Source organism: Apaloderma vittatum, unplaced genomic scaffold, assembly GCF_000703405.1.
Source record: "Apaloderma vittatum isolate BGI_N311 unplaced genomic scaffold, ASM70340v1 scaffold16705, whole genome shotgun sequence".
Classification (NCBI taxonomy): Eukaryota; Metazoa; Chordata; class Aves; order Trogoniformes; family Trogonidae; genus Apaloderma; species Apaloderma vittatum.
In genome coordinates this window covers 1-13,680 of record NW_009716651.1, presented here as the reverse complement: position 1 = coordinate 13,680, position 13,680 = coordinate 1, and the positions used below count along the sequence as shown (strand labels likewise).

Genomic DNA, 13,680 nt, shown 5'->3' with positions numbered 1-13,680 from the left:
TATCTTCTAAAATGGCAGACAGTTTGTGCTTAACAGTGTTAAGACATTAGGAACCCACTGTGTCCTTCAGCTGTTAATCACATATTTAAATTTTTAACTTAGAGTTAAAAAACTTCAATTTCTCATTGCAATATTCAAGCACTAGTAGCTGAGCTTTTCTCCATTTCTCTGCTAGTCCTTATAGACTAAAGAGCCTTCTAACACACACAACTTTCTACAATAAAGGCGTTTATACATCATTATTAGATCATTTCTTACTCCTTTACTTGGTAAACTAAACACAGTGCCCTCATTAGCTTTTTTCCCCTGGAGATCTGCGTTTTCATTCCTCGTCAACATTGTGATTCTTTTGCTCATACTCTCCTTTAACAACAACTTTAGGATCTTCAACAGCCTTCAACAATGTTCTTCTTTACTCAGTCCCAAATGTTTATCCTTAGGAGAATGATAGTTCATTAGGTTGTAAAGACTTAAGTTTCTGTAAAAAATTATCATGCACAACTGCTGAAGGAAATGCAAATTAGAAGACAAACATCTCAGCATGAATACAGGCCAAAAAAACCCTTTGAGCTGATCTTGAGCTGTTGTTTTTTTTCTTTTACCCCCTCCCTCCCAATAGTGTTACATCAGCTGTGGAACTGGCTTTGAGGGTGAAACCTTCACAAACGGCTTGACAAAATCGTCAATAAAATGAATACATTTTTTCAAGTAAAATCACTACAAAGGGATCTGCATTTTCAATGAATTTTGTGTGATGCACGTGGTTTTCATATTCCAGGTGTATGGACAGTGATACAATTTTGTATTTCTGGACACTTATAGTGGATGTGTAGATCAACACCTACAATTGGAAATTCTGATTAGGTATTAAGATTCATTTTTTTTCCTCACCCTTAGATGTACTCAAGAATCAGCTGGACATGGCTCTGTGCAACCTGATCTATACAGATCTGTTCTGATCAGGGGTTAGACTAGATGACATGTGAAGATCCCTTCAAAACTAAATTACCATCCTGTGGCTTTATTGCTTTTGGCAATAAAAAGCGTAAATTTTCACCAAGTACAAGAATCTCAGAATTAATTTTTTTAGTGGTCTACAGGCATAGGTCAGCTGCCAAATTATCTAAGGCTTGATCAAAATACAAAGGTGGTGAAGTGCTAGCTATGCATCTCTGCCATAACAGACCTTTTAACAAATTTATTTTACATTACAGATTTTGTACTTCTCGTATTACAGATTTCTTTTCTTTAGATGCATTTCTTGTTACTCAGCAGTTCACAACGCTCCTTTCAATCCCTAGCAGCTCTAAATGTGTTACAGATACTTCTAAATATGGATGACCTACCTGCATAGTCCTGTCAAATACTGGGTGATGGTCATGGAATGAAGCATCTGTTTGCTGCTGATTAATCAAGTAGGAAATCGAGTTCTGTATGTGTCTGTCTTGGATACTAATGTATCCTCTGCACCTTGTGAGTACTTTAACAATGAATGCAGTTAACCTGCAGAAAAGAAAATTTTCCAGACTCGTGCTGACATGTATTTACAGAAGAGTATATTGACAGGAAAAAAATACACTAATTTTGTACATAGACTCATATTCAATATGGAACTTACTGAGTTATCATTCAACATCATATGAGCATTTCTGGTCTGTGGCAAATGCAAAACAATCAGTGGTTTGGTATAAATCTCCTTAAGCAAGGAGATGCTGTCATGCTTAGAGACTTACATGGCTGACTATCCATGACAAAAGTATATATGCAACACTAGGCCCACCAGATTTTGAAAATCCATCCCCCTAGAAAAATTTTTGATGCGTGAAATAATAGAGATATTTTTTTGGGAAAAAAAAAAGATTGAAAAATATACTTACCATACACTACTGGGGGTTCTTTTGAATGCTCCATAGGAGCCATCCTCTTTCTGAAACTCAAGCAGCCTAGTATAACCTGCATGAAGAGGATAGCATGTGACTGTTCAGAGAATACATATATTCCCTGGGCAGTTTCATACATCACTTGTATTAACATGGACATGTATTGACTAATGGAAGCGTACATGGAGGTGTTAACTGCTACATCAAGGAGAAAATGACTGGATCAGCAGGCCTTTGACACAGAAAAAGCACTAGGCCTAGAAGATGCTCTTTCTGGTATGACTTAATTGAGCCATGAGAATAATCTGAAAACTGCAGGTATCTATAGTTACTATGGATTTTCTGTGTAGTGAATCTTGGGAAACTTATTTCCCATTACTGACAACTTTTCAATCTGTTGACCTTACGGTGTATGGAGTCAAAAAATTACACATAACATCACCTCTTGGGATAGACATAGGCTTAGACATCATGAGTTGTGGCCTCTGATCTTAGCTGTTATTGTCTTGACAAAGTTTGTGTCATAGCCATGCAATTCATTTTCTACCCCATTGAACTTTAGTAAGAATCCATAAAAACATAATACGGGGACTAAATACTGCTGATAATACCAAATACTCCTCAGCAGGATCTCACGTCACTTTAGGCAATCTTAGATAAATAGGCAAAGACCTCAACTCAGCAACTGTTAGCATGTTTTTAATCTCTATTTATACCCTTATTTTTCACCCATGGAATGTGTGTCATGTTGTCTGAAGGTAATGAAGGCAAGTGCATTGTGTTGCTTTATGCCCTGTGCACAGCACCACAGTTAGAAAGACCAGCTGCACCCACCACAGGGCTGCCACATGTTAATGCCTGTGAGCTGGAACACCTCCACTTCCACATGCTGTGATCTGCCTTTCCTGTACGTTTAACATCAGCTTTTGATCACGTCTTGGAGTGGGCTTTTTCAGGAAGCAGCCTTGCAGCTGCCCTCTCCCTAAGAAAACTCCCTCCTTGAGTTAGTCTAAGGCTGTTCGAGTCATTCCAGCTCGTGTAATGAATACAAGAGTGTGGAAGAGAAAGTGTCAGTATCACGGTTACCATTGGGAGTTTCCTTAGTGCTACTCCTCTTGCCAAATACAGACATCTCCAGCAGAAATGTTTACATCCCAGCTGGCCATCCTAAGCATGGTCTATGATCTATCAGGGCAAGTAAGCATTTTTAGGTCATGATGCAGTTTGATTTATTTTGCACATCTACATTAGGAGGAAACCATCAAGTTTCCTTTACTGTCCACTCACTCTGAAGAGCTGGTGTTGATCAGTTCAGATTTTGCTTTCTGCTGCTAAACTAGGTCAGAGAAGGGGTGGACTACGAATGCCAATAGTGCACAATGTCAGATGTAGGCAATTAGTCACGTAAGTCCTCCTTGCCAGTTCTGTTTTTCATGTCTGCAGATTGCCGAAGGCATTGCTCTGTGGCTGCCTTAAGACTACACTCCCTCCTTTGGCAAGCAGCAATGGTTAGGATTCAACATAAAAGGATAATGAAGACCATGTCAGTTGGTTTCTGTTGGTTTGGTTATTTTTTTTTTGTTTTTGTTTTTGCCTGCGTACCTCTTTCAATCATATTAATGGCTTCCACCTTCCGTTCAGGATTAAAGTTTACCCACTGTTCACTGGCATCCAAGTACTCAATAGCATAGACTGCAGGGGCCATTTTCACCATAGTTTGCTCTGCACAGCCTTTGGGCAGCCGAATAAGTTTTTCAACTCCAGTGAGGCTAAGGCAATTTTCAACAGACTCGTCCATCATATTTCCTGTTGTAAAAACCAAACGATGTAGTACATGTTGTATTTAATCTGGCTGGTGTAACAAAAAGACATGTAATACTAACTCCAGGTTGACACTCCAGCATGGCCTGATACTTCTCATTATTAAAAGCTGTTTTCAGCTACTTAAGACTTTGTAAAGCTGGAGGAGAACACAGCTGAGGTACCAGGCCCTGGGAAAGGTGGAGAAAGGAGGCTCAGGCAGTGCAGGATCATGGAGGAGAAAAAGTCCTGAGGCTACTGGTGGCAGGGAAGCAAGGAAAGAGGAAAGACTGGTGCTTCAGGTTGAGGCCGGAGAAGTCTTGTCAAACCAGATCTGATCCTCCCACAGAGGGGAGAAGGATCATGTCTTAATTATGCCAAACATTTTGTACAGAGGTGCTTTTTCTTTTTCTTTTTCCCTCCTTGTAACTCTTATTTGATGAATTCAAACATCCCCCTATTTTAGAACAGGGATTTAAAATTGAAGTCTTTGTGTCAAGAATGCATTACTTTACATTTTCTACTCAAAAAAGTTTTTATCATTAACAAGAGTACTTGTATTTAAAATATATATGCATGAGTATATATATCTATATATATGTATGCTACAATTTGATTAAATGAGTATGTGATTTTACATATCTTGTAAATTTCCAGAACTTCTACATCAGAGTCTAGCAATATTATTCCTGAAGACTGAAGCAGATTTCCACAGATCCACATGCAATGCATTAGAGAAAGTGAACTCTTGCTTTCACCTCCAGCCTTCCCATAAAGTTAGCCTGGGCACCGTGAGGCAGGATGGACTGCATAAAGCAATTATATTTCCAATACAAGTGAGAAGGAGTAATTAGAAAGAGGAAAGGTACTGTATCAGCCTTGAGTGTGTTTTGTTTTATGACCTGGGCTTATAACACAGACCATTTGAGTCATAGCAGGAAAAGTAGGAGGGAATGGAGGCCCAGTGTTCAGGGATGAGCAGCACAAAAGGTCATGTCTCTTGTCGCTTGTGGAGAAGTTAGTGGCAAAAGATTACATTTACCTTTCAGGCTAACCAACACATGACTATCAGAACCTGGTATCATATCAGGTGGTTTGTTCAGGTATAGTGTCTGGGACTTTACTGTAAAAGAATAATAAATAGCGATCTACATCCAGATTCTTTAAACATAAAAAGTAGAGTATAATTTAAGAACATGATTTCATTAAACATCTCACAGTTGTTTGCAATTATAAAACAAATATTAACAGAAATATTAATAAACATTTATGAATAGAACTATACCTATCTTTCTTAAACTGGTTTAATTTTCAATTATTAGCAATATTTTTGTCTTAAAATGAGACTTGGTTTTAATACCTCTTAAGACCCATTTGTAAATTAAATAGATGCCTACTTTGTATTTAAATAATGCTACCTTGAAACACAGAAGTAATACAAGTCAATTCCAATTATTTAAAATTATATGATTTTTGTTTCCTGAGTTTTTTGCTACATATTGTATACAGAGATTTGTTCCAAATTCTGGTCAACCAAAGCAACATTTGCACATTAAAAAGTATTTCACTGCACCTGTCAGATATATGAGGTGCTGGAGCATATCCAAGGGAGAGTAAGAAAACTGGTAAAGTATCTCAAGAAAAGGTCTTATGAGGAGCAGCTGAGTGAACTGGGGTTGTTTAGCCTGGAGAAGAGGAGGCTGAGGGGAGATCTTATCACTCTCTACAACTACCCAAGGGAGATTGTAGACAGACAGGGGTTAGGCTCTTCTCCCATGTGATAGGACAAAGGGAAATGGGCTCAAGTTGTGCCAGGCGAGGTTTAGATTGGATATTAGGAAAAATTGTCAGCATTGGAAGAATATGCCCAGGGAAGTGGTTGAGTCACCATCCCTGGAGGTATTTAAAAAATGAGTAGATGTGATGCTTAGGGACGTGGTTCAGTGGTGGGCAGTACTAGGTTAAGGGTTGAACTTGATGATCTTAAAGCACTTTTCTAACCTAAACAACTCTATGATTCTACTATTCACACCAGAATTTACACTCCCTGTTCCCACTCCAAGCCTCATTTTTATCTAATGTTTTTTGTGTAACTTACAGTCACTGTTAATGCAAATGGTCTGTTCTTCTCTCTGTAAAACACCTTCACCCTGTACAATTAAGGAAAGAAATGTCAAAACTTTTGCAAGCACTCAGACCTGAAATTAAGCTGCATAAAAGCCATAAACCCTACCCTTGCACGGGTCCAGCAGGTGGCAGAAATAAATTGTTTTGGAGTGAGATTTCTCTCCAGGTAAAACTGAAGCTTGAGATCAGAATTTCAGTGTCGCAACTGAAATGCCGATAAACTCCACTGAGCTTTTTAATTATTATTGACATATTTATCTGACTGAAATTCCTTTAATGAAAATGAACCCACAGAAATTCATCTTCAAAGTTTATTTTCATCTTTGCAAATGGTGTGAGTCAAGTTCAAAGCTGGACTAAATTTATGCATCACGTTTCTCTGATTTCACTCCTTCCCCAAGAACTCCACACAACATGGATGTTATATTTGAGGAGAAACACGTATCTGTGAAGTGCCTGCCCTCAACTAGTTGTACGTACCACAACATTGAGGTTCTTCTTAATGCTGTCACTGTACCCCGAAACCGTGTCGAAAGCAGTAATAGTAATTGGAATTTCTCCCAGAGTCAGAGGGACAACTGAGAAGTAGGCTGGAGTTGCAGAGTTGCCCTTAGCCACCAGCGTCAGCCGCACGGCCTTCCCCGTCTCCTCTGCTGTGCACAGCCCCTTCACCGCTTCCATCGCCACCGTCACCTGCAGGGACAAGGCAATGCCTGTGATCAGGCCTAGAGCATCACCGCACAGGAAAATTGCTCCAGCTCCATCACATCTCTACAACAGGAGACGAGCTTTTGTTCAAAAAGGATTGAGCAAGGCAGATGTTTTGGGAGACAGAAAGTGTTTTTCACTTCACACCCCTCAAGTTACTGTCCTTCAGATATAAAATGAGGAACCTGTTTCCATCAAGAAGTGATCAAATGCTGGCATAGTTCATCCAAAGAGCTTGTGGAGTCTCTCTCCTTGGGGATATTGAATATCTGGCTCAACGAGGCCCTGAACAACCTTCTCTAACTGGACTTGCTCTGAGCAGCAGATTGGACTAGAGACCTCTGGATGCCCTTTTCAACCTAAATTTTTCTGTGACCCTACGGTCTGTTAACATTCATCTACATTGACTAGGGCTGTGAAGGTGTATCAGGTACCATTTCTTCACTACACTGAATTTGCAATATAGTTTCGGCATATCCCTAAACCAGAAGGAAGTGAGGACAATACCATATTGTTATATATCTCAGCTCTACATCATTCAACACAGTTCAGAAGATGCTGGCCAGGCAAAGCTGGTTGAGAGAGGGAAGACATGGAAAAAAGCATCTGCCTGAGAGTGATGGAGATCTTAAGCCTAGTGACAGCTGTGGCTGTGTGCAGAGCTGGACAGGTGTCACATGCAGAAAAAAATGGCTTTGCATTGTATGCATGATGAATTTTGTGACTAACATGCTCATAATTTACCTCTGTATCTTCTGTACCTGTTTTATCCGCAGCTAGGTGTTGCCCAGATTGGCATGCAGCAAAAAAAATAGCTGACTGCTTCAATGAAGGGGGAGAAGACATTACAAAGTCAAATTCCTTGTCTTTGGGTATAGGGTAAATAAAATGTCTTTTATACAGTAAGTTTAATTAGCAAGTAGAACTGGATTCTGACTTTGGGGAGATTTTCAAAACGGGAGTGTGATGTCTGGGCTGTAGAAGGGCAGTGAAAGGTGACTGAGTCGTTTACATTTAATTATGACATAGCATGGCACTTGGTGGTGATACTACCTGGAGATTGTTGGGCAGATAGTTGTAAACCACTGCTTTTATTTCCAGTTGTTCATGTCGTCTCACTGAGTATGGTAATCTCAGAGATACAAAAAAGTTTTTGAAAACTGCAAAGGTGTGGGGGTCAGCAACGCAAAATCCTAGGATGAGAAAAAACAGCATTGAGAATTACGCACCTAAAATCAGCTAATAAAAAGATGTGTCTAATCAACATTCATTGTCTGGGCTCCCTTTAGATCAAGAGCATGAGAAGGAGAAAGGCATATCCAGAAAGCATTTCAACTCACCTGCACTAGAGACCTATCTCAGGGGTAGATGATTTGCTCTCTGGAGTCACTGCCATGATTTTCAACAGGTAAAGTTTGGCAGGAGTGTTTATAGCTGTTATGAGTTAAGATGTGGCCCAGCTTTCCTGCAAAGGCCATGTTTTAAACAGAATGACCTTCCCTCACTTTCTGTAAATAAACTTGGTGCCCATCACTGCACCCCTTGATGAGCGTCCCTTTCTGAAGGGGAGCGGGCAGTACCAGGTGGAACTTTTGTCTATCCTCCATGGTCCTGCTCAACTCCCAGGACCTCCCTGGTGCTCTTCTTTGGCTTTCTAAAGAGCACAGACTTTCATGCTTCTCTGAGATGGCCAGAAATATTAAGATGAAAGCAGTGTTATTACTGCTACCTTTCCTGTGGCTTCCTGGCCATGTGGAAGCTAAAATGAGATGGTTTATATACTGGAAGAAAAAGAGGCAGTTTTGATTGTATAATCCATCCTCCTTCACCCTCTACTTCATGTTGTTCTTATAAATATGTATGTACTTCCTAAACTCTAGTTGGGATTTTATATGCCATGAAAGAGAGGAATAAAGGTTATGATCAAAACATTTTGTGTTTTTCAGTACTGCCACACTCTGTCACCGTAACGTATCTCTGTTTTTAAAAAAAAATATTCTCTATTCATCCGTACAAGAAACCAATACTTATACCCAATACTTATACCTTTTTGGGGAGATATGCTTATTGCCTGAACTTCCCAGGTAGTTATAGAGTCAGGAACGAAGTTTCCTACACTAAGAAATACAAAATGAAATGTATTAGGAAGGATGTATACAATGTAAACATTATCTTTTGCTGAAGTTTGAGTACTGCAAGGGAAAAAGAATATTCCCTGAGTTGTGGAGACAAAGTACTTGTAAATATTCTGAAATTCTCTCTATCAGAGAACACGTAAAGCTGATATTTATATACATTTTACTGTACAGATTTAGATATATTCACCTAGTCAGATAACATAGTACCTATGATTTCCAGGGTTTTTCACTTCTTCAAAATTCCACCACCAGCTCTCAGGAAAGTAACTGCGCAAGTGGACGGAGGTTTCATCAAAAGCTTCTTCATGGCCATCGTAGTCTGTAAAACAAGAGGGGATTTCTGTTCCGAAGTCTGGGCTGCTGGCCTTAAATTGTCTGGCAGGAAGTCAGCTTGTCAGAGGGAAAGCAGCATGAAGTATGCTCTGAATGAAAAGACTGTATCTGGGTTTCACTTCATCCATTAATAAAAAAAAAATAATTAAAAAAGGTGAAAAATAAAAGAAGCAAGGACCAAAGATTCTAACTGAGAAAGATAATTATTCTTTCTAAGTTCAATAACTATACGCTACCAAAAAAGAAAACATTCCACTTTAGTAATGCTTAACAAAGATGTTCCCACCATCCCATATTTATGACAGAGCACATAAGGGAAGTTCTGAGAAAAATGGCAGCAGAAATTACTCTTAGGATGGGGTGATTTTCAACACAAAATTTGGGGGTTTTGGGTAACGTGAGACCTTGTGTGATCAGAGATAGATTTCAGCAAGAAGAAAGTAAGAAAGAGATAAAATTGTCCCTGACTGAAGTAGCCCCTTCTCGGGAGGTAGTGTTTTGGAGGTATTTGGATCTTGTAACAGTAGTATAACCAATAAAATAGTAATGAATTCAAGATTACTCAAAACCCTGAATGCAGAACCACCCCCTACTTTGCTCCACTGTTTGCAGCCTCCCAGAGTGTGGGCAGGGGCCGCCAGCTCCTCCTTAAGGCTCAGACCAGGACACACCACGAGAAGTTATCTGCCTCACTCCCACCTTCCCAGCGTACAGCTGTGAAGATGCAGTGGCGTGTGGGTGCTGCATTATAGCAGGGCTTACTGAAATGTTGATGTGAAAACCGTCTCCCCAGCCCCACTGTATTAAATGCACCATAACCCTCCCTTGCCACCATATGAAGGGCATTTTTCTGCAGACAGTTGCATGTCACTGTGCTTTACATCGTGCCAAGCCCACTCTCATGCTCCTCTTCGCCTCCTTTCTGAGAGCTACAGCTTTTTCACAGCACTCCTGGAAGGCTTTTCTGCATTCAGCGGAGCCAGCCACCCTTGATAGCCTTTTTGCACAAGAAAACCTCATGGGATTTAATTTCATTCCATCTTCACAGCATTTTTGCAGAGCAGTGTTTTGGTATTTGCTGGCTGCAATATAATTAAAGCCCAGAGTTAGTGCTGTGGAAGTAGAAATAAGCATAAAAGTGTTCATCTTTCCTGTCATTCCTTGCAGTTAACGTTAGTTACTTTTGCAACAGTCTACCTTCAGCCAGCATTCATCCTAAAAACAATCCACAAACACAAGTGGAAAGCATGGGCCCTAAGGCATCCTAGTTATTCTATTCCAAGCTTTCTCTTCAAATTCAGACTGTGAATTAAAAATAACTCCTAAGATGCCTTGAATTAGATATCTTGAAAGAAATATTTGTGGTAGTGTTCCCATTCTTGAATAAAGAGACCAATTTCAAAAGTAATGAAGATCTCAGCTTCAAGCTTCAACGTCTTCTGGCAAGGAAATATCAATTTGTGTAATTTCTTTTTTTTATAAAATTTAGATCAAATATTATACTAGCTCTTCTCTTAATTGGAGCGCAAAACATTAAATTTGGCACAACTTCAAAGCAGAATGTCAAGAAAAAGATGTAGGACTTATAAAACATTTTCTGGCCATACTGATAATTTTTAAAAACTTTAAAGCCTTGACTGATTCCATGACATGATATCTAGTGGAAGTATTTCACATTCGGGTTTATAAACTAGTGAATTATTTTCCATTTGCACCCATGCCATTCTGGTTTTAGTTTTTGAGTTGTTTTGATAGATGAGGCATTAGGTCACACAACATAGTAGGCATATTTGTGTTAGGTTGTGCCATCTAATGCAAGAACGGGGACTATGAATATTTTGGTATCCTTTACTATCCCATCCCTTCTTGCCCACCAGATGCTAGCCAGATTCCTTGGCCTTCCCTGCTGTTAAGTCTTTCAGGCCACCCACATGAGCAGACTTACCAATTCCTAACATTTCCTTCTGAAAATCCAAAGATCTCTTCTGCCTTCTGGTAACCCAGCGGCACCTATAGCCTGGGAAAACAGAGCAGAGGAGCTTGGTCATAACACTGTGACAGCAATAGCCTGATCATTCAGGTTGTTTGTGGAAGACCCATCTGAAGACCCATTTCATCCACAGAAGATCCACCATTTGATGAGTTACCTGACAGCACTAGACGACTGCTGTCCACCCCAGCTGAGCTGGACAACAAAGGACCAGTAGCCACGATCTGGGCTATCTGAGCTCCCAGAACCCAGAGGAAGAAGAATCCACAGACAAGAGAAATTTTACATCACAATAAAAAGTTTCTGATATTTAGGCAATCGGCTGTCTCAGATCCATACTGGTCTTTTTCAAATATCTAAAGTAAAAGGCTCACTTACTTTCCCGAAGGTTGGATTTAATTGTGTCTGATAAAAAGGCTAAACCAACATCAGTAAAAACTTGAATACTATCTGCACCACCACCTGCAGAACATCCAAGATCATATGAGTTCATAGCATTAAATACCTGCCAAATAAAAAAGACAAACACAAACCATGAACTGTGCATGCTTGCAAAAGTGTGTTTTGTTCTGTTGGTTTCTTTAAAAAATATATATTAAATCATTTTTTGTAACTTTTGACTCACAGAAGCAAGATAAACTGCTTGTACAGGTTGCATTCGGAAACAGATCAAAACTGAGGGATATTTTAGTTGGGGAGCGCTTTCATGTAATGCTTTTCTAATGTAAAAACTTGTCTGCTGTAGCATGGAAATCCCCATCTTAAATGTATCATCGATCTTAAATAGATTCTAAATTGCAAAAGCAAAAACATTTTCACATTTCACAAGCTGCAATTAAGCAATTAATAGACATTAATTTCATTTTGATCATCTTATTTGTCATGGAAACTTTCACTTCACTGGTCATTATATTTTCTTCTTACAGATATCTTACTTTTTTGGCTGTAAGCTTATTTTTCTTATTCAGAAAATAAACTGCTTTATCAACCACAGCTAAGGCAACTGTTCCCACATGGTCCGTTTCAATCAACAAGTTGATGTTGTCTGCTGGTTCATATATCTCTCGCTCTGTTCTCACTTTAATCTAAACAGAAAAGATTGAAATAAAAATGTCACCTTTGTTAATAAAAAGCAAAGTCTTTCTGGGCTGGGAATACTGCTGACTGTGACTGTCAGCAATGAGAACGTGGGGGATGCTCCTGTTTTTTGGTGTTTCTGCCTGGGATCCTGTGTTTTGGAAGATGTAGAAGCAGACATCTCCCACCGTGGAGGGTTAAAAGGTGTCTGAGCAAGATATTGGGTGCTGCCTTTCAATGACACTTAAGTGCTCATGGGAATTAAAAGTATGTGTAAGGGTTTTGCTGAACAACAGTGCCACTTACTATTTTCCAGTGGAAACAAAATACATGAAATACAGCAAAAGACTAATTAACACAAAAAAAACCCCCAATCCTGACTTAAACCAGTCTGTAGTAGTTCTACCTCCTTTCTCACACTTGAATTTTCTGACATGACTGGATTCAGATCTGGTGTATATCTGACATTTCTGTGGTTTAGGAGGAAGTAGCCATGGTGTTTATGGAATTATCAGGGAAGTATTAATAGAAATGCCAACTTGAACATAGCTGAGGTTTGTTGATATGAATGAAAAATTGGCTTGTGTGTTAGAGATGGGTAATTTTTGATGAATTTTTTCCCCAATAGACTACCACATAATTTTTCAAAATAAAACAGGGGTTTTTTTGGGAAGAAAAATCATTCTAGATGGCTGACATGTTTCAGCCATTGTTTCATGCTATTGGGAAAAATTCTCTTATGTTTTTCTTGTTTTATGTTATGGTATCAAAAAGAAGGAAGAGGAAGATGAAAGAAAGGCTTGGAGGGACTCCTATTTTGTGCACACTTCATTTTCTAATGTAAACTATACCATTTTCTTTAAAGTGGTTTTGAAGTGCTACAAAAACTCAGAAAATTACTTTGAACAACAATGAAGAAGCTTGAAAAATTACTTCAAATTCTTTTCACTCCCCATTAAGTTACTTCACTTTCTTTCATGTGATGTACCTCACCAGGAAAAAAACCAAAACCAAGTTATGTACAGATTCTTCCCCTCAACATTTCTGTTAGTATTCTCCTACATATTTCTAACATATAGACACTTGCAGGGGAAGATTAATCTGTATGAAACTCTATTTTTCATGTCTTTGGGGCACAATGTATCCTATGGAAGAAGACTATCTCTGCCATCACTCCTTGGAGCCTTTCCCAGCTACGCCTTTTAACAAGAATTCTAATGACCCCATTTTTTCAATAAAAACAAAATGTCTTTTACTTTTTAACCCGAAGCCTTCACTTTTTGTGCTGGTACTCCTTGTTTTTGTTTTTATTTTGGAATAAAAAACCACAAGTTAATTGCTTTGAAAGTACCTTTCCTTCACAGACATCCATAACATCCACCCATACAGAATCAGCAACAATTTCTTGACGGCCCTTGTTTGTAACGAAGTAGTAAGCTAAAAAGCGAAAGGCAGGCACCATTTTGTCGGTGACTTGAAGGCTTATAATTTTTTTTGATGAGGGGACTCTCCCCAAAAGCTCAACTTGTCCTCTTGCCACAGCCTGCAAGGAAGAAACAGATAGAAATCAAATATCATGAATACATACTAGACTGGGCATTATGTTGCGTAATTTTATATATATATA

At 39.0% G+C, this 13,680-nt stretch overlaps 1 protein-coding gene across 1 annotated transcript in view; it reads right to left on the bottom strand.

Moving 5' to 3' along the window:
- The window catches only part of LOC104274099 (complement C4-like), a gene marked incomplete at its 5' end in the record, with an annotated part of 29,463 nt that extends 15,867 nt beyond the window's left edge, over positions 1–13,596 (bottom strand). The window contains 14 exons of the mRNA XM_009869628.1: positions 1,347–1,503; positions 1,878–1,953; positions 3,483–3,686; positions 4,723–4,803; positions 5,779–5,830; positions 6,288–6,500; positions 7,569–7,708; positions 8,562–8,632; positions 8,861–8,972; positions 9,868–10,068; positions 10,932–11,003; positions 11,355–11,481; positions 11,912–12,061; positions 13,405–13,596. Of these exons, the coding sequence (XP_009867930.1) occupies positions 1,347–1,503; positions 1,878–1,953; positions 3,483–3,686; positions 4,723–4,803; positions 5,779–5,830; positions 6,288–6,500; positions 7,569–7,708; positions 8,562–8,632; positions 8,861–8,972; positions 9,868–10,068; positions 10,932–11,003; positions 11,355–11,481; positions 11,912–12,061; positions 13,405–13,596 (1,848 nt within the window). The remainder of the gene's footprint in view (positions 1–1,346; positions 1,504–1,877; positions 1,954–3,482; positions 3,687–4,722; positions 4,804–5,778; positions 5,831–6,287; positions 6,501–7,568; positions 7,709–8,561; positions 8,633–8,860; positions 8,973–9,867; positions 10,069–10,931; positions 11,004–11,354; positions 11,482–11,911; positions 12,062–13,404) is intronic.
- Positions 13,597–13,680: the final 84 nt, after the last annotated feature.